Source organism: Cydia pomonella, chromosome 13 (genome assembly GCF_033807575.1).
Source record: "Cydia pomonella isolate Wapato2018A chromosome 13, ilCydPomo1, whole genome shotgun sequence".
NCBI classification, from domain to species: domain Eukaryota; kingdom Metazoa; phylum Arthropoda; class Insecta; order Lepidoptera; family Tortricidae; genus Cydia; species Cydia pomonella.
The window spans coordinates 17008672-17024055 of NC_084715.1; the positions used below are offsets into that span (position 1 = coordinate 17008672).

General features: G+C 36.5%; 2 protein-coding genes across 2 annotated transcripts in view; both read right to left on the bottom strand.

Annotated features, from left to right (window-relative positions):
* The window catches only part of LOC133524418 (hemicentin-2), a 237384-nt gene that overhangs the window by 58046 nt on the left and 163954 nt on the right, over nucleotides 1-15384 (bottom strand). The window lies entirely within an intron of this gene.
* On the bottom strand, nucleotides 568-15185 carry LOC133524417 (E3 ubiquitin-protein ligase RNF25). The gene is made up of 7 exons (XM_061860414.1): nucleotides 14408-15185; nucleotides 14020-14326; nucleotides 12480-12698; nucleotides 11637-11753; nucleotides 11124-11243; nucleotides 10703-10818; nucleotides 568-9603 (listed from the first exon to the last, which is right to left on the bottom strand). The coding sequence occupies exons 1-7, from the start codon at nucleotides 14428-14430 to the stop codon at nucleotides 9552-9554; spliced, it is 954 nt and encodes a 317-aa protein (XP_061716398.1). The 5' UTR covers nucleotides 14431-15185; the 3' UTR covers nucleotides 568-9551.

Below are 15384 nucleotides of genomic sequence, written 5' to 3' on the forward strand. Positions count from 1 at the left end.
TTCAAAGGATTAGGGTGGACTCTTCTTCCAACTGTTTTTATCTCACACTATCTAACTCTGCTCGTGGCGTCGCCTGGTAGGAGATATCCAAAAATATGTCAAACTTTTTCACAACTTATTAGTCTTATTACAAGTTCTGCTGTTGATAAATATCTATACTATTTTTTTATCAAGTAAATACGTCACGAGAAGAACGAGGAAATACCGCCAGCATCCTTGGTACAATGTCTTAAAGGCCTATTTTAGATTTAAGCTGGTTATAGTAATCCTCTGTATATATCCTCTATGGTTAGTGATCAAAGTTGAATCTGCCCTATTGGTCATAATTTATATTGCCTATAAATCCTATAATTCTTACCTAAGTGACCATATAAGTGTAACCGTCGATCAGAAATACTTAAAGTGAAATAGTTTTATTTAGTTTTATTGTATAATGACTCGCATCAATTTTGATATCTCTGTTTTAGTTGAAAACCTTCATAGATTTTGTCATAATAAGTTACTTGTGTAGGCGATTGTAGATATGTATCTCGGTATATTTGGTAAGTTCGCATTGAAACGCCAATGTCTTTGGTAGGAGTTTATTTATTATAATATCTATCTAAGATAAGATAAATCGTTACAAAATGACAATATTCTAGACCCAAACTACTGGCCCTTAAAACTTGCAAACTGTGCTTAGATACATACTTACTTGTATTGTAGGTGTCTAAGTTTATTCATTTGAAAATCTTGTTTACGTAACCCACACACATGGTTAAAGTATAACTTTTGTTATATTTGTCTGCGTTGCGATAAAAAGATTACTTTGGATGTGAGCGTATAGGTGCGCATGTCTAAAAGGACGCGAATTTTAAAAGTACACCCAGTCGTAAACTTGCATTGCCACTTTATTCATTAATTCATAATGTGTCCAAGCAATGTTGCAGCTCACTGGAAGGTGTATTCGGGTTTTTAAAAACATTATTCGTAATTCCTAAAATGGACTCTAATTTGATGGAAGTGTGGGTGATTTTCGGAACTAACCGACATTTTGAAATAGTCGTTATTACCCGCATACACCTTACATATACAAATTTGTATTTGTCAGTCTTCAGAGCCAGTAGTTAGAGCTACGATTAGGTAGGCGCACCGCGCCTACTGACACATTGATAAATTTGTATTCATACATTTTTACCTCGCAATATTGGAATAAGTTAAAATGAATACATATTTATGTTACAAACTGTACCAACTACCAAGGGTAGGCGCAACACGTAACAACGATCATTACAAATATTATGATATATTTTATTGTTTTAACCCTATATATTTAAACCCAAATACAAAAACAAAATACATATAATAATCATATACTACAATTGGCATGAGGACCATCCTATGTCAGCGTTCCAAATTTATTACGAAACTTCTTTTCGCTAAGTAGCAATAGTATTAAAAGCTATTTGTAAATAGATTTTGTGCATTCAGTTACTCTATTTGTATGAAAATGGCAGATATATATTGTTTAAATATATAGAGTCAAATATTGTTTACCATTAATTACATTAATTTGATTAATATAAAGCTATAGCTGAAATAAGTCAAATCAATTGTGATAAATAAAGATATAAATAAGTACCAACTCTTAAATCTTTCCTTTTTCTCCCAAAAAAGCTATAAAATAAAATAATTGCCTTTACTACACTCGGAGCGGCCAAGGCGCTTACAAATACATATCGGAACGAAGCCCGTATTATCGTTAAAGTGTGTGTTCAGTTATTTTTGAGCACGTTGGCCGCTCCGATACATCTGATGGTGACTGTACACTAACATGTATAAAATTAGATAATAATCCTTCCTCAATGTTGCATAAAACGTGCTCACGTAATGAAATAATTCGGTTTATTTCAAATAATAATCTCTTTCCCTCGATGACATGATGTCTAATTATGACTTGCTGATATTTTTATTATTTTCTATAAGACTGTTCTTTGTTCTTTGTTCTACGTTCACAATTTGAATCCTGTTCGATATAGTATTTTTATTTCTCAACATTAGGACAGCTTTCCTAAAATGAATTTTATTTTGCTTATTATTTGGGTGCTACCGGATTATCGAGTAGTTGGTAAAATCGCGAAACTGTCTAATCGATGAAAATATACTAATTTAGATTTTCATTTAACGAAACAAGTCATTTCATTTCTCATTCTTCTGACAAGCGACAATTAAATATAATTAAACAATGTAGAAAAAATCATGGCAAGGAATGAAACATTTATAACTACTTACATATAAACTAGTACTAAATAGTAAATTATCTGCTGGTATAAAATGGCAACGCGTACCCGAACAAATGACACGTATTTACTCAACTGTGACATCAGTGCCACTTAATTTATTGCTTTTAAATCATAAGATATTAAAGATTTCATCTTATAAGGTTTAAAACTAGCTTATTAATTTGAGGAGGTCCTTATTCACGTTAAAAACTAAAAAATCGATGCAAAAGGGGGCGTAAGTGAATATGACTTAAATTCACGAAAAAAAACACGAGTATTTAAATTATTTAAAAAAACTCTGCAAAGTTACTGGACTCCAAAGAATCGCTTCCAGACGGAATTATGAATTAGTTCAAAAGTTCCCTAGAGTCAGACCATGATTGGTTAGCAGCGATTTTGACAGCCCAGACAGTGCGAGTGTTATTTTAAATGTCAAACTTCTATGAAATTATGACGTTTACTTAACACTTGCACAGGCTGGGCTATCAAAATCATTGCCAACTTCGCTTGGTCTGACTATTTAATCTCGTGAAGTAGAAAAGTGTTGTTCCCAAGGTATTTAATCTTAAGTGTATGTTGTGTTGTTTTAACATTTCATTGTACATATTATATTGTAAGTGCATTTTCAAACATAATCTAATCTTATACATTTGATAACTAAAACTGTGTCTGTTGCTATTATTTCAGGAATCTGTAATAATGCCGTTTTGCCCCAGTTTTTAACCCCATATCAAGGAATTTGTTGTACCGATGTTGAAAACTTAGGTTAATATATTTCACACTACACCTTAAGAAACTTAAGTAGCAAGTTATACTATTGAGTATGAGCTAGAGCAAACATATCACAACCTTAATAAAATATCCTTAGAAGAAAGGGCATAATCGCTTCTCCATATAAACGTTCCTCATTTTGCTCTCTGGATATTAGCATTATAGAAAATAGAATTACATAATTTAATGTATATTAACCACCGCTATTAATTTAATGTATTTAACCAACGAACCCCTTCGTTTGATTTTTTTCGTTGTTTTTTAAATTATTATATACTATGAGATAGGTGCATAAAAATTGCATGGAATTTGTTTTTTGCTTCCAACTCATATAATAATCAATTACTTAATCAACAAATCGAAAAAAGCCAACGAAGGGGAATAGGTATGGTTAATATACATTAAATTAAGTAAAATTAGATATTTCCCGTAATGTCAATGTCCAGGGAGGGTAATTGGGACTACATTTATATGGAGCAGAGGTCCTACACTATCTTCTTAAAGTTGCCCAACAAGTTGTGTAGAGTACCTATTAATATATTGTCACTAAGTATCTAGTCTACAGCGGTGGCAGCATGGTTGCATTTTTATCACTTGTCACTATGTCTGTCACTTTCGCACTTACATACTTGTTAGAACGAGACAGGCATGGTGACAGGCGATAAAAATGCGACCGTGTTTAGCCCGCAGCAGTAATGTTTACAAACAAGCAGCTACAAAATATACACTTACTGAGCTCAGTACCGCGTCGTCTATAATCCTATTTCGACACCTTAAATTATTGTCATATGGTACACTATTCTGATTCGTAAATTTTCCTATATCATCACTTTCCTATCTTGTCCTCATTCCTATGTGGTCCACAGTTTTAACTCGTCCACATTCCTATAGGTCCACAGTGCTGACATTGGTGGAGGTCAAATGACAGGCCAACACAACTACTACACGACTAGACAACAAAACTTTTTAGGTGTCTAGTTGGAAAAAAGCAATGCAAAAGTAAATGAAAAGTGCCGATGTCGTATTCATAAAAGGCAGTCAGGATAATGGATGGTACAATAATGTTGACGAGCTGACACTGGTCAAAATAGGAATGTAGACAATCTGGGACTGTAGTCAAAAAAGTAATGTAGACGAGTTAGGAAGGTGACGATTTAAACATTATATGCTGACGACATGGCTTTGAGGACGATTTAAATAGGTGACGAAATAGGATTGTTGTCGAAGCGGTCCTGGGCCACTTACTGTGATTTGTTGTGATCCGTTTCACAAAATTACTATGATCTATGCCAATGATCAATATTTTCAGTTGAATAATGGCATGTTATGAAAATGTAAATTATAACTTTGTGTAGTTCAAGGTATCACAAGCTTACGTATTTTTACATCGTTATTTTGTACAAGAATAAAATGGTATTAAAAAATCAGTAGATACAGATACGAAGCGACTGATTATACTAACTTTTTAGCGATTAAAATGACATTATTTCATTTTTTATCTTTTACACATTTACTAGAATTAAGCTTCAGCTGCTGGCTTACTGAAGTACACTTTTCAGTAAATACGTTTTAAAGTATAATTTATTTTATACACAAAAATAGTAAAAAATCCAAATCATATAAACTATAGTTTAAATACATTACTTTCATACGAGTCAAATTCCCATAAATCTGCAAATATAAATATATTTCATTGATTTTCAATCAATTTATAAAACAAATATGCGCTCCTACACTCTAGTACATTACACTAAATGTAATTAACACAAAAAAAAACATCAGAAATGCCTACTTTGTCCCGTTCTATACTTGCATATGAAAAAATACGTAATAAATATGCATGGTTACTCTCATGTTTTTACACCACTCCAAGAAAACATTTTATAACAAAACTATGTTATGTTAATGTTAACCTCAAAGAAGAAACTATTTCTACACAAAGGTAGCATTCCAAGTATAAGAAAAGATTGGAACAAAGCTTAACTGATAACTTATATAACGAAAATCATAGCTAGCTATAAAATCTTAATTCTCTGGCTAGAAAAGTTACGTATATTTGGTCAACTTGTCGCAGATCTCTGTTTAATAAACTGTAAAATAGTAGGTAGGTAAAGACAACATTTAAATAAATGTAAGTTTAGGTAAACAGGTAATTTTTTAACTATTTTAAGTACTTAGTGTAGTCTAGGTTATATTTTTAAATGTTCAAAGAGGACCCTTGGAAATAAAGTCGCTATTTGAAAAGAAGAGTGAACTAACATACCTACTCTTTTACAGCTTAAATTTTTTTACTCAAGTTGAAAAATCACATGTATATTTTTAAATACATTTTATAATGTATCCAGAATGATTATGTTGCAATAAGTTGGCCAAACTTTGACACGAATGTTACATTACTACCTAGACCTAGGTCCTGACTAGGATGCGTCACAGAAACGTGTCTTATTACGCTAAGATTACATGAGAAATTATAACTAAGTTGTGCCGCCCCACCGGAAACTTTAAATATGCTTAAGCTACAAGGTTTTAATTAAAGCGAACTCTGCACCGGCTGTGTAGTGACGAAGTGAGGGACGTCATGTTTTTGGTTGAAAGAAGTGTAATGTATTTCTGCGGTTCAAAGATGTGTTGAAGCGGCATATGAAGAGAGCTCATATAGAGCCACATGGGAGACTAGCAGGTGACCGTCCACAGTGGAGGCATATTGTGCAGACACAGGACGCACAGAACTCGACGCTAAGCGTGACGAGTGGCCAGACCACATGTGGCCATCACATATAATTACGACGGAGGGGTGCTGACCTGCAGCAGGTGTGGCCACACGTGACAAATATTGGTTAAGTCAGTCACCTGAGAGCGCATCAGGGACACTCTCAGCGGTAGAAAGCAGTCGCTGTGGCCAAAAACGACTAGAAGACGATGATGACGATGATTGACCATAGAAAAGACAAGGGAGGAGTGAGATGGCCGAACGGGATGGTCTTACGGAACTTTTAATAGAAGTAGCTTGAAAGCGCTATTATTCTTTGTGCTTATCATTCTCAAATATAATTTTTGCCTACTACCAAAAAGTCTAAGTGACATGTCAAAGCGGTAGATATTTTGTTGTTCCTCACCGAAGCTTGGTGCGCAAAAAATAACCCGACCAAATTACGTAGGTTGTTTTTGCATAAATATGTTCTGTCCCTCACGGGAGCACGACTGTGACAACTGTTTAATATACTTGCTCTAGTGTTTTTGGTGGAAGTTGACGTGTATGGTGGCACCACCACACTCCGTCACTGCAATGTCCGCGCAGAGTTACTGACTCTACAAGGTTTTGTCGGTTTGAGGTACTTATGCTTATATTTACGTGGGTACTTTACGTTGTGTGTCCGTTTCGTTTATAAGACAGTTTGACATTTAGAATGACATTTGGATTAAATGCAAAAAAAAAAACGAAAGGACCTGTGATTAGTATTAAGTTAATTAATTGTGTTACGACAATTACGCAGTTTCTATTTAAGTTACATGCATGTGTTGGCCTATGCTACACGCTCAAATGTGTGGGTATTAATTAAGTACAATATAATACAATTCACATGGTAATTTTTGTAAAACCATATAACCAATTGACTTAAGAATAATCACAGGTCCCCATAACTACACGTAACTATGTATTTTTTTATTCGCCCATCCTGAAAAGTCTAAACATGATACGCATAGGTAGGTACTGGCGATTCATGTTTCCGTGTTAAACGAATGTAATGTAAAACAAAATTTATTCTTGAAAGAGACAGAAATGTTACAATTTTAGACAAGCTCTTGAACAGTTCGTAACACTGTCATATCATAAAAAGCTGCCCTTGGAAAACATTAAAAAAGCTCGACTTATGACAATGAATTAAGTACATTAAAAAACAGAAAAGCAAACTGTACAATGATTTCTATGTTTCACATAGATACTTGATTATTGATAGAGCATTTAACACCAAATCATTCCACACGCAATAACAGACGGCGTCCGTCTGTTTCTATGGATCTGTGCTACCGTGTCATGTGGTCGTGTAGTCATTGCGTCGATAAATGCATCCATCATTTCCATCACTTAGATTGAGCGTTTTTCATTTATCAAATTGAATCTTACTTCGTATTGCTAAAGAACAGCCTGAATAGAAGCTTCTTAGAGAAACAGGTACTAATAAAAAATTGTGCGTTGTTTTATTAAGTTCATTTCTACATGAAAACGAACACGTTTCATAAGGTTTTTTTAATGTGCTTTAACAATTTGGCCGCTAAAGACGTCAACTGACGCGCCCGGCTACAACACAATATCAACCTTGGTGCATTCCGCCAAGGTTCACATTAACGAGCCGCGCACGATAGACGTGGCGTTCAAAGAGTTAAAGGCTGTTCTCCTGAGGACCCCGACCTTGAGACATGGAAAGGTGAGCATTGAGTAAGTATTTGGCTAATTCCTAATTCCGAACCGTTTCCGAATGTAAACTAGTTCCAAAAACGGACGGATGAGTCTGAATTTATGAAGCGGATTCACCTTATCAAGAAATTGATGTTTGCTAAGAGACACTTTTGTCAAATCAAGATTTATTTTCCAAATAACTAATTATTGGGGAATTATCGGGTGATCAAGGGCCCTAGCCAAGATGACATGATGAGATGAGATGAAGGTGACGATGAAGGAGGTGATGATGAAGGTGACGTTCGTACGTTTTTTTGCCGAACGAAAGGCAAAAATATATCGGGATAACAGATGCTGGAAAGTCACGAGACTAAGAGCCCCGATGCATATGTTTTCATCTAGTCAGACCATTTTTTGGGGTCATCCTGTTTATATAAAAATAATATTGTATTTAAAATAAAACACTAATGTTTAATGGTAATACTAATATAGTTTAATTTTATATGGAAATATTCTACAAAAACTAAATCCAAATACAAGAAATATCATTTGTAGTGAAAGAAAAAAATGAGCGATTTTTATTTTTTTTGGGCAGGAATATAACGGTTGTAGAAAGGGCTAATACGGCTATTACCAAAAAAATGCAACACGGCTGCGGCTCTGCCAATGTACTGTCAATTTTGCTTCGAATACATGCATGCAGTAGTGCTGTGCGAGAGGACATGATTTGGACAACGTTTTATAAAAGTTCACTTTTCAACAATAAAAGTCTCATGCAATTTTATTATACAATAAAAATAAACTAGATTAAACATACTGCATGTGTACAATTTAGTATAATAAACACAATATTTGTCTATAACTAGACGAACTCCACTGCATCGGAGCTCATATTTCTATACTTTATTTAAGTTTTGATTGGTATTTTGTCCACAATTGTCATCTTGGCTAGGTCCCCAGCCTACCCAACTGGACTCGTAGTATGACAAATATCTATGACTAAAATCATGATACTCACAACGCTTTGCTCGAAAGGAATATTGGTCCAAATACGATAATACCAGAGAGTTAACACTAAAAATACAACAATAAAAACATTTACACATATATGGGTAACAATAATAAATCAGTCTCGATAGGTACGTGGGCCGACTTTTGAAATCGGTGTGAGGAAAATGGGACCCTGTATTGGAAACGATTGGCACTGATATTTCTAATTTCAATACGAATGTAACACTCAATTTGGCAAATCTAGCACCTAATAGGAGACTCGAGTCTGCGCTCTCAGTCCTAATTATGTACATTTCAGTCTCACTCTTACGTTTATTTACCAAAACACCCGCAAACACTGCGTTTAAAATACGTGTATGTTTAATTTTACATAAAATGACTAAGCTTTTCAACAATATGTTTAGAGATGTGTTTTTTATGTACTGATCATTCTGGTTTATATTTTTGTAAAAAATATTTTTACATGATCGACAAACACTACGTGATTTGCTTACTGTGCTATCAAAATACAACCGTAATTCGTTGGAAATAAGGTTTAAATTAACGTTCATCTGCGATTCACCCGTTCTATTGAAAGACCACACTAAACCTTTGGCCGCAAACTCGATACTGACTTTATTCTGCTGACTACACCAAATGGGATGCAAATTAAACATTAACGCTTTAAAAACAAAGTCTAAAATCAATTTACAAAAACTACCCCGGGAAGCGTTTATATCACAGCCAAAACGTCCGAATTCTTCAATGATACACTTACCATCGTAATTTATTCGTGACCACACGAAAACATTTCTGTGGTCACTAAAATCAGTACTACTATTTGATTCATGGTTCGATACGTCAGCTGCGCAAAGGAAATCAGATCTCACATCGTAGGTAATAAGGTCCCGTTTACAGAAATCATATTTCGATTCGATCATCGGCAGACCGGGCGCGCAGATAAAGCTCACAGAGTATCGACTATTGAATCCGCTCGACGGGTCACACGTGCAAAGGAAAGTGAAGCTTACCGAACAACAGATAAGGTGGGTTTTGTGTAGGTGGGGTCGGGCGGGGCGGGGCAGGTGCAGTAGCTAGGCGGCGCGGCGCGCGGGGCGGGGCGGCCGCGGTCACCGCGCGCCGCGCCCGCGCCGGCCCGGCTTGCCGCGCCGGTTGAAGCCCCTGCCACATACCATCGTTATATAAATAATAATAATAAATATTATAGGACATTATTACACAAATTGACTAAGTCCCACAGTAAGCTCAATAAGGCTTGTGTTGAGGGTACTTAGACAACGATATATATAATATATAAATATAAATACTTAAATACATAGAAAACACCCATGACTCAGGAACAAATATCCATGCTCATCACACAAATACCCCGATCTAATAACTGATACCGACCGAAACCCGACCGAATAGCTGATGGTCCCGGGATTTGAATCCGGGACCATCAGCTTCGTAGGCAGGGTCACTACCCACTAGGCCAAACCGGTCGTCAAAGTCGTCAATATACCACTGTTCTATGTAAAAAAAACATTCAGAGACTAAAAATGTATTTTCGGAAAAACTGACCCAAAGTCATAAACTTAATATTTTTTGCTTGTTTTGCCCTTGTGACTTTAATAAATTTCAAAATAAAACACGTTGGTTCTCACTACTACTACTACTACTCCGTTGGCTCAGCGACCCAAAATGAGACTTGGCCTCCAACACAAGACAGCGCCACTTTTGTTGACTCGAAGTTCGCACGGTTCCGCCTCCACCATGTCGCTCCAGCGATACCTAGGGCGTCCGATAGGACGTCCTCCTGCTAGGCGACCCAGGTACGCTCTTTTTACGTTCCGATCTTCGAACCTCACAACAATTTATTGTAGGTACATTTCAACAAATTTAAAATAATAGCCGCTATTTTGTATTTCTTTACTTATGGTCCGATTGCGTTTAAAATCGACACGATCGAATGATTAAGAACTAGATTTTGCATTAGCTATTTATTTCTTCGAACCCGAGAGTAAGGTGTTTAATTCCTTGATAATTATTAGAGAAGCTGATGAGAATTTTGTTCTACAAACGCCCATATTTGACTTTAGTAAAGATTCATTTATTGCAATGTAGGTATAAACTCTATAACAAATTCGTAGGTACTACGAATTTAAGTTTAGTTACTTCGAAGTTAAGTTTCAGTTTAGTTAGACTGTCAAACCCGAGGGCACGTTTTTTTAAAACCATATATGAATCTTTAGATGCAGTAACCGCAAATCGTAGTTACCTGTATGGCGGGCGACAGCTCGGCTCAGACTGCGAGGCATTTCCGTGGCCGTTCTGTGCGCCGGGCGATGCGGGTTTCACGTCTGCAGTAGCGCTGGCGGAACCGTTGCTGGCCTCCTGAAAAAACAGTTTAACCTCAAAATCTTCAAACATCATTAAATGAAGAAAGTGGCCGCTTTGCATGATTTAATTCAGGGATCGCCAACCTTTTTAGGGTTCCGTAGCCAAATGGCAAAAAACGGAACCCTTATAGATTCGTCATGTCCGTCTGTCTGTCCGATTATGTCACAGCCACTTTTTTACCTAAAGAACACAGCTAGGTCTTGACTTCCTTTATCTATTTCACAAGTCAGTTTAGCAGCTTTGCGAGCTGGATTAAGTTTTATACAAATTTTGACATTTATTCTCAGGCTGGCACATACACTGTCGCTGTTGGTGGGGCTGGTGATGGTGAGCGGCGGCGGGCCGTCCGGGCCGTCGCCCACGACGCCTCCCTTGGCGGCCTGCGCGGCCAGGAGCGCCGCCATCTTTAACTGCAACGCCTGTCACAGACAAGGGTTTTTTTTTAAATACAGCATTGCATAATAGTAGAGTAGTGGAAATGCATCGTTTGACTATATAATCCAGGGTCTCGAAGCATTTTTACCTGAGCGGTACAACCAGGCCTCTGCTTCTTTTCGCAGGCCAGATTGTATGGAATCAGTTTCTTTTCGCGGGCCATAATTTCTTGGCCATAGTTTGGAGAAGCCAAGTGTGAACCCATTCAAAAAGTATAGATTGTAAGTGTTGAGTCTGCCTGGCGCAGATAAAAAATATTTCATGAAAAGTTAAACGTACACAAGAGCGCTTATAGCTTGGCCAGCAAGTTGTTAATTTTTTATTTATATAACAACAATTTTGGCTACGAATTCACAAGTTAGAATTAATGAATTCACCTTCAATTCGGCAGTAAGGCAGAATGGTGGGGCAGTGATGGATTCCACTGGTGCTGGAGCTTTCTTCAGGGTCTCCACATCACAGGACACTGCGCAGCGGCACACTGGGCATGTTTGCTGTCAACATTTTATAATGATTATGTTATTCAATTAATTGTATAAAATTGGGGATCAAATTCTGATGATGAACATATAAATTTGTTGCTAAGGTATTTCGGCATCTCAGTTGTTTAAGTATATTCTTGCATTTTATGTTGCTAATTTGATAATTAATTGTTTTTTTTTTTTTAGGATATAACATTAAACAAAGTAACAATTTCTCAAAATTAATATTGCTCAACGTTAGGGTTACCAGATATCATGAATTTTGGCCGTTTGTCAGGAAAGCGGTTATAGGTTTATTTATAATATACTATGTTATTCGCCTTCGCGCCGCTCGCCCGCGATGTCGCTATCGCTAGGGACCCCTACTCATTCTGATCTGGATCCCCAATCTGATCTGTGATCTGGAAACCCTATTTAATCTATAATATTTTACTACTAATGATTACATAATATGTCTTTTACTAGTTTTACTATCATTTTTATTCATAACAATTAAAAGAGTTACCCATACTTGTTACTTATTCATAAAACTTAGCAACCTCTTAAAAACCATGTTAAATGTTGTCTTTTTCTAACAAACAGAAATGACAAAAAGATGGATATGGACAAACAATTAAATAAACCACAAATAACACCAAAAATGTGCAAATAAGTCAAACAAAATAACCTTATTCAGCTGATAGATTTTTTAGTATATTGTTACTTGCTAAAGGGGATAAAAATCAATGGCCAAGTTACCTGATAAGGTGGGGCTTGCATCTGCTGCCAATTGGGCAGCTTCTCCAGCTCTTCCTGGTAATATTTCCGGCCGGCGATGAGATGACTGGCCAGGCAGTGGCTGTGGAAGTAGTGGTAGCACTGCGTCTTGATGAACACATCCCCTTCGATGAAGTCGTACAGGCAGATCACACACTGACCGCTTGGGAGGTTGCTCTCGGTTAGGTTCTCACGGATTAGCTGGAATTTGGATTTAAAATAAATAAATAAATATTGGACAATCTAACACAAATGTACATAGTTCCACAGTAAGCTCAATAAGGCTTGTATTGTGGGTACTAGACAAGGACATATGTATAATAGTTAGATATATACAAAAATCACTTATATACATAGAAAACAGCCTTAACACAGGAACAAAAATCTGTTATAAACACACAAATAAGTGTCCTTACCGGGATTAGAATCAAAGATCTCCCGCTTTGTAGGCAGGGTCACTACTGACTAGGCTGGGATGCCGAATTATGAAGTGAAGTAAAAATAAAGGTTTTCATTAGGCCACACATGGCGAGTATACGCGCGAGGCAATCTCGCCAGAACTGGCAGGTTTGAAGTGCCTCAGCCGAGGCAACCCGCGCGTTTTCCTCGCCCGAGGGCTCCGCCTCGGAGGAAATTGCCTCGCGCGTATGGTCGCTCTGTGTGGACCCGCCTATTCAGAATACATGCATTATTGTAGCACATTGCACTATGATGGACATTAGGGTGGAAAAACATTTTTTTTGTCATCCCCATAATGTCAATCTATAGATCTATACTTTCAGAGGTTTCATGCTTGAAATTTTTTACATTCTAAATCAACAAGGTGGTGCATTGATTTTACAATTTCTGAAAATTGGAACTAAGTTTGAATCCAGATGCTACATTGAACACTTTTCACAGCTAATATAATTATTAATAATCTATATTAGTACTAGAAATGTGTCATTCACGAGTGAGTGATCTAAATGAACTATATCTTTTAATTCAACTCACTCACTCTTCAACTCACTGGTGATTTAACTCGCTCAGTGTTCCTTACTTGCTTTTTTCCACTAATGATTCGAGTCAATGTGAATATGTTTTGCAGCGATTGTACCGTGCGATTTGCTGTCTTGGTAGGTAGCACTTATGGTTGTGTATTTCTCATTGACTGACAACATTCTCTACTGACTCATGAACAATATAGTCTACAGATTTACTGAGTGCAATGAGTCCATGATATATATCACTGTGAGTGAAAGATATAAATCAATATTTTCAACTCAGTGAAGCATTTTGCGCATCTCTATACTGAAGTATATCAGAGTTTCTGTCAACTGAGCTAACACCCATAGATAAGTAGTAGTAAGACTAGTCAAAGGTTATTAGCAACAAGACCAATAAAATTAAACATTCGCCAAGCTACTTTTCTGACAAAAACAGTCTACTTCTATAAAACTATTATAACTTTTAGAACATGTGCAAGAGTTGACATGAACACACCATTGCATATTTATAAATATATTTTCAGAAAACAATTTACCTCAATAAGCTCAAAGACAACAGGCTGCCCCAGGCATTCAACCAACTTTTCTTTGATTTGTGAATTAATAGTATTCAGCAGAACATCGTCTAGGCCTCGAGGGTTGCGCAGCGTCACCTCGGGGCTGCTGTCAGGGTAATCTGGAGTCAGTTTAACCTCCAAGGTCACACAAACATACTGCTGGTCGGTGTCATCTCCTGTTGATGGATGTACCACTGTTTCAATCGTATGTGGCACGTCATCCACCCTCTTTATAACCACATCATCCATTAAAATAGCTTCCAAAGCTTCCACTTCATCTGTAACCCTGAAATTACGACGAAAAACGCGTAAAATCAATGTTTTCGACCACAGAATTCAATAACATGATTCCTCAAACATTACACACCTTTCGTCTACGGCGGTCGACATGATGACTGAAATCCAGGGGCCTGGTTCCCGGAAAACTTTTTTACAAGTGCATTCAGTTCAGGCAGGCGCAATGCAGATATTGCAGTTAAACAGCTGGGAACTTCAGAGTGGAATAAGGATAAAAATCAATCATGCTAGAATGCCAATAGCGCATTTACAAGGAGCGCTAGTGGCGAAATATAGCGCAGCACAAATACAAATATTTCAACCGCAACACCAAATGATATGAGATTAATTTATAGTAATATCAGAAAACGAATAAATATTATAGAAGCTATTTTTATGTTTTAAAATCATACCGTATTATTTCATCACAGAGATCACAATATTCGATAAAGCTGAAAAACTTGATAAGTTTTGTAAACGCTTGACTTTGGATGTTTTGACATTGACAGCTCACTGACAGTTGTCGTTTCCGTTCAAAAACCATAATTATTCTTGTATCGGTTAGTGCCTAAAGAGTAAAGTAAGTAAAGCCCTATTGAAGCATTTTACACGCATTTTTTTTTATTTTGATTAGTTTTCGCAGAGTCAGACCAAGGTACTGGCCTAGCAGCTCAAAGTTCAAAGTTCTTTATTTGCATACATGTTGTAAAACACAGGTATTAAATAACAGTTATAATGAATCAAACATTCGCCCTGCAAAGGCAAAGAACTTTGAACTTTGAGCACTCTATGGTTTGATGGTACAGGGTGGGCAAATAAGAAGTATACATTTTGTTTTTAAATTTTAACTGTATTAAATTCAAAAATTATTAAGTATTGTTTTAAAAATATAATTATTCTTCAGGGTTGGCAAATTCATGCGAAACATAATGTCTGACATACGTCCACCTCTAACAGCAGGCAAATGTAAGCCCTTATCATCCCAATGTTCAGCATCTATTCGCACATTTTTGGCATTATCTTAGTACATTTGTGTCGAATAGTCGGTTTTAACTGTTTAAATTTCAT

Coding starts and splice junctions, on each gene's coding strand:
- LOC133524417 (XM_061860414.1), bottom strand. CDS start 14,430: ATGTCGACCGCCGTAGACGAAAG. Junction 14,327..14,407: donor TCGACCGCCGTAGACGAAAG/GTGTGTAATGTT, acceptor TCGTAATTTCAG/GGTTACAGATGAAGTGGAAG. Junction 11,754..12,479: donor TGCAAGCCCCACCTTATCAG/GTAACTTGGCCA, acceptor AAATGTTGACAG/CAAACATGCCCAGTGTGCCG.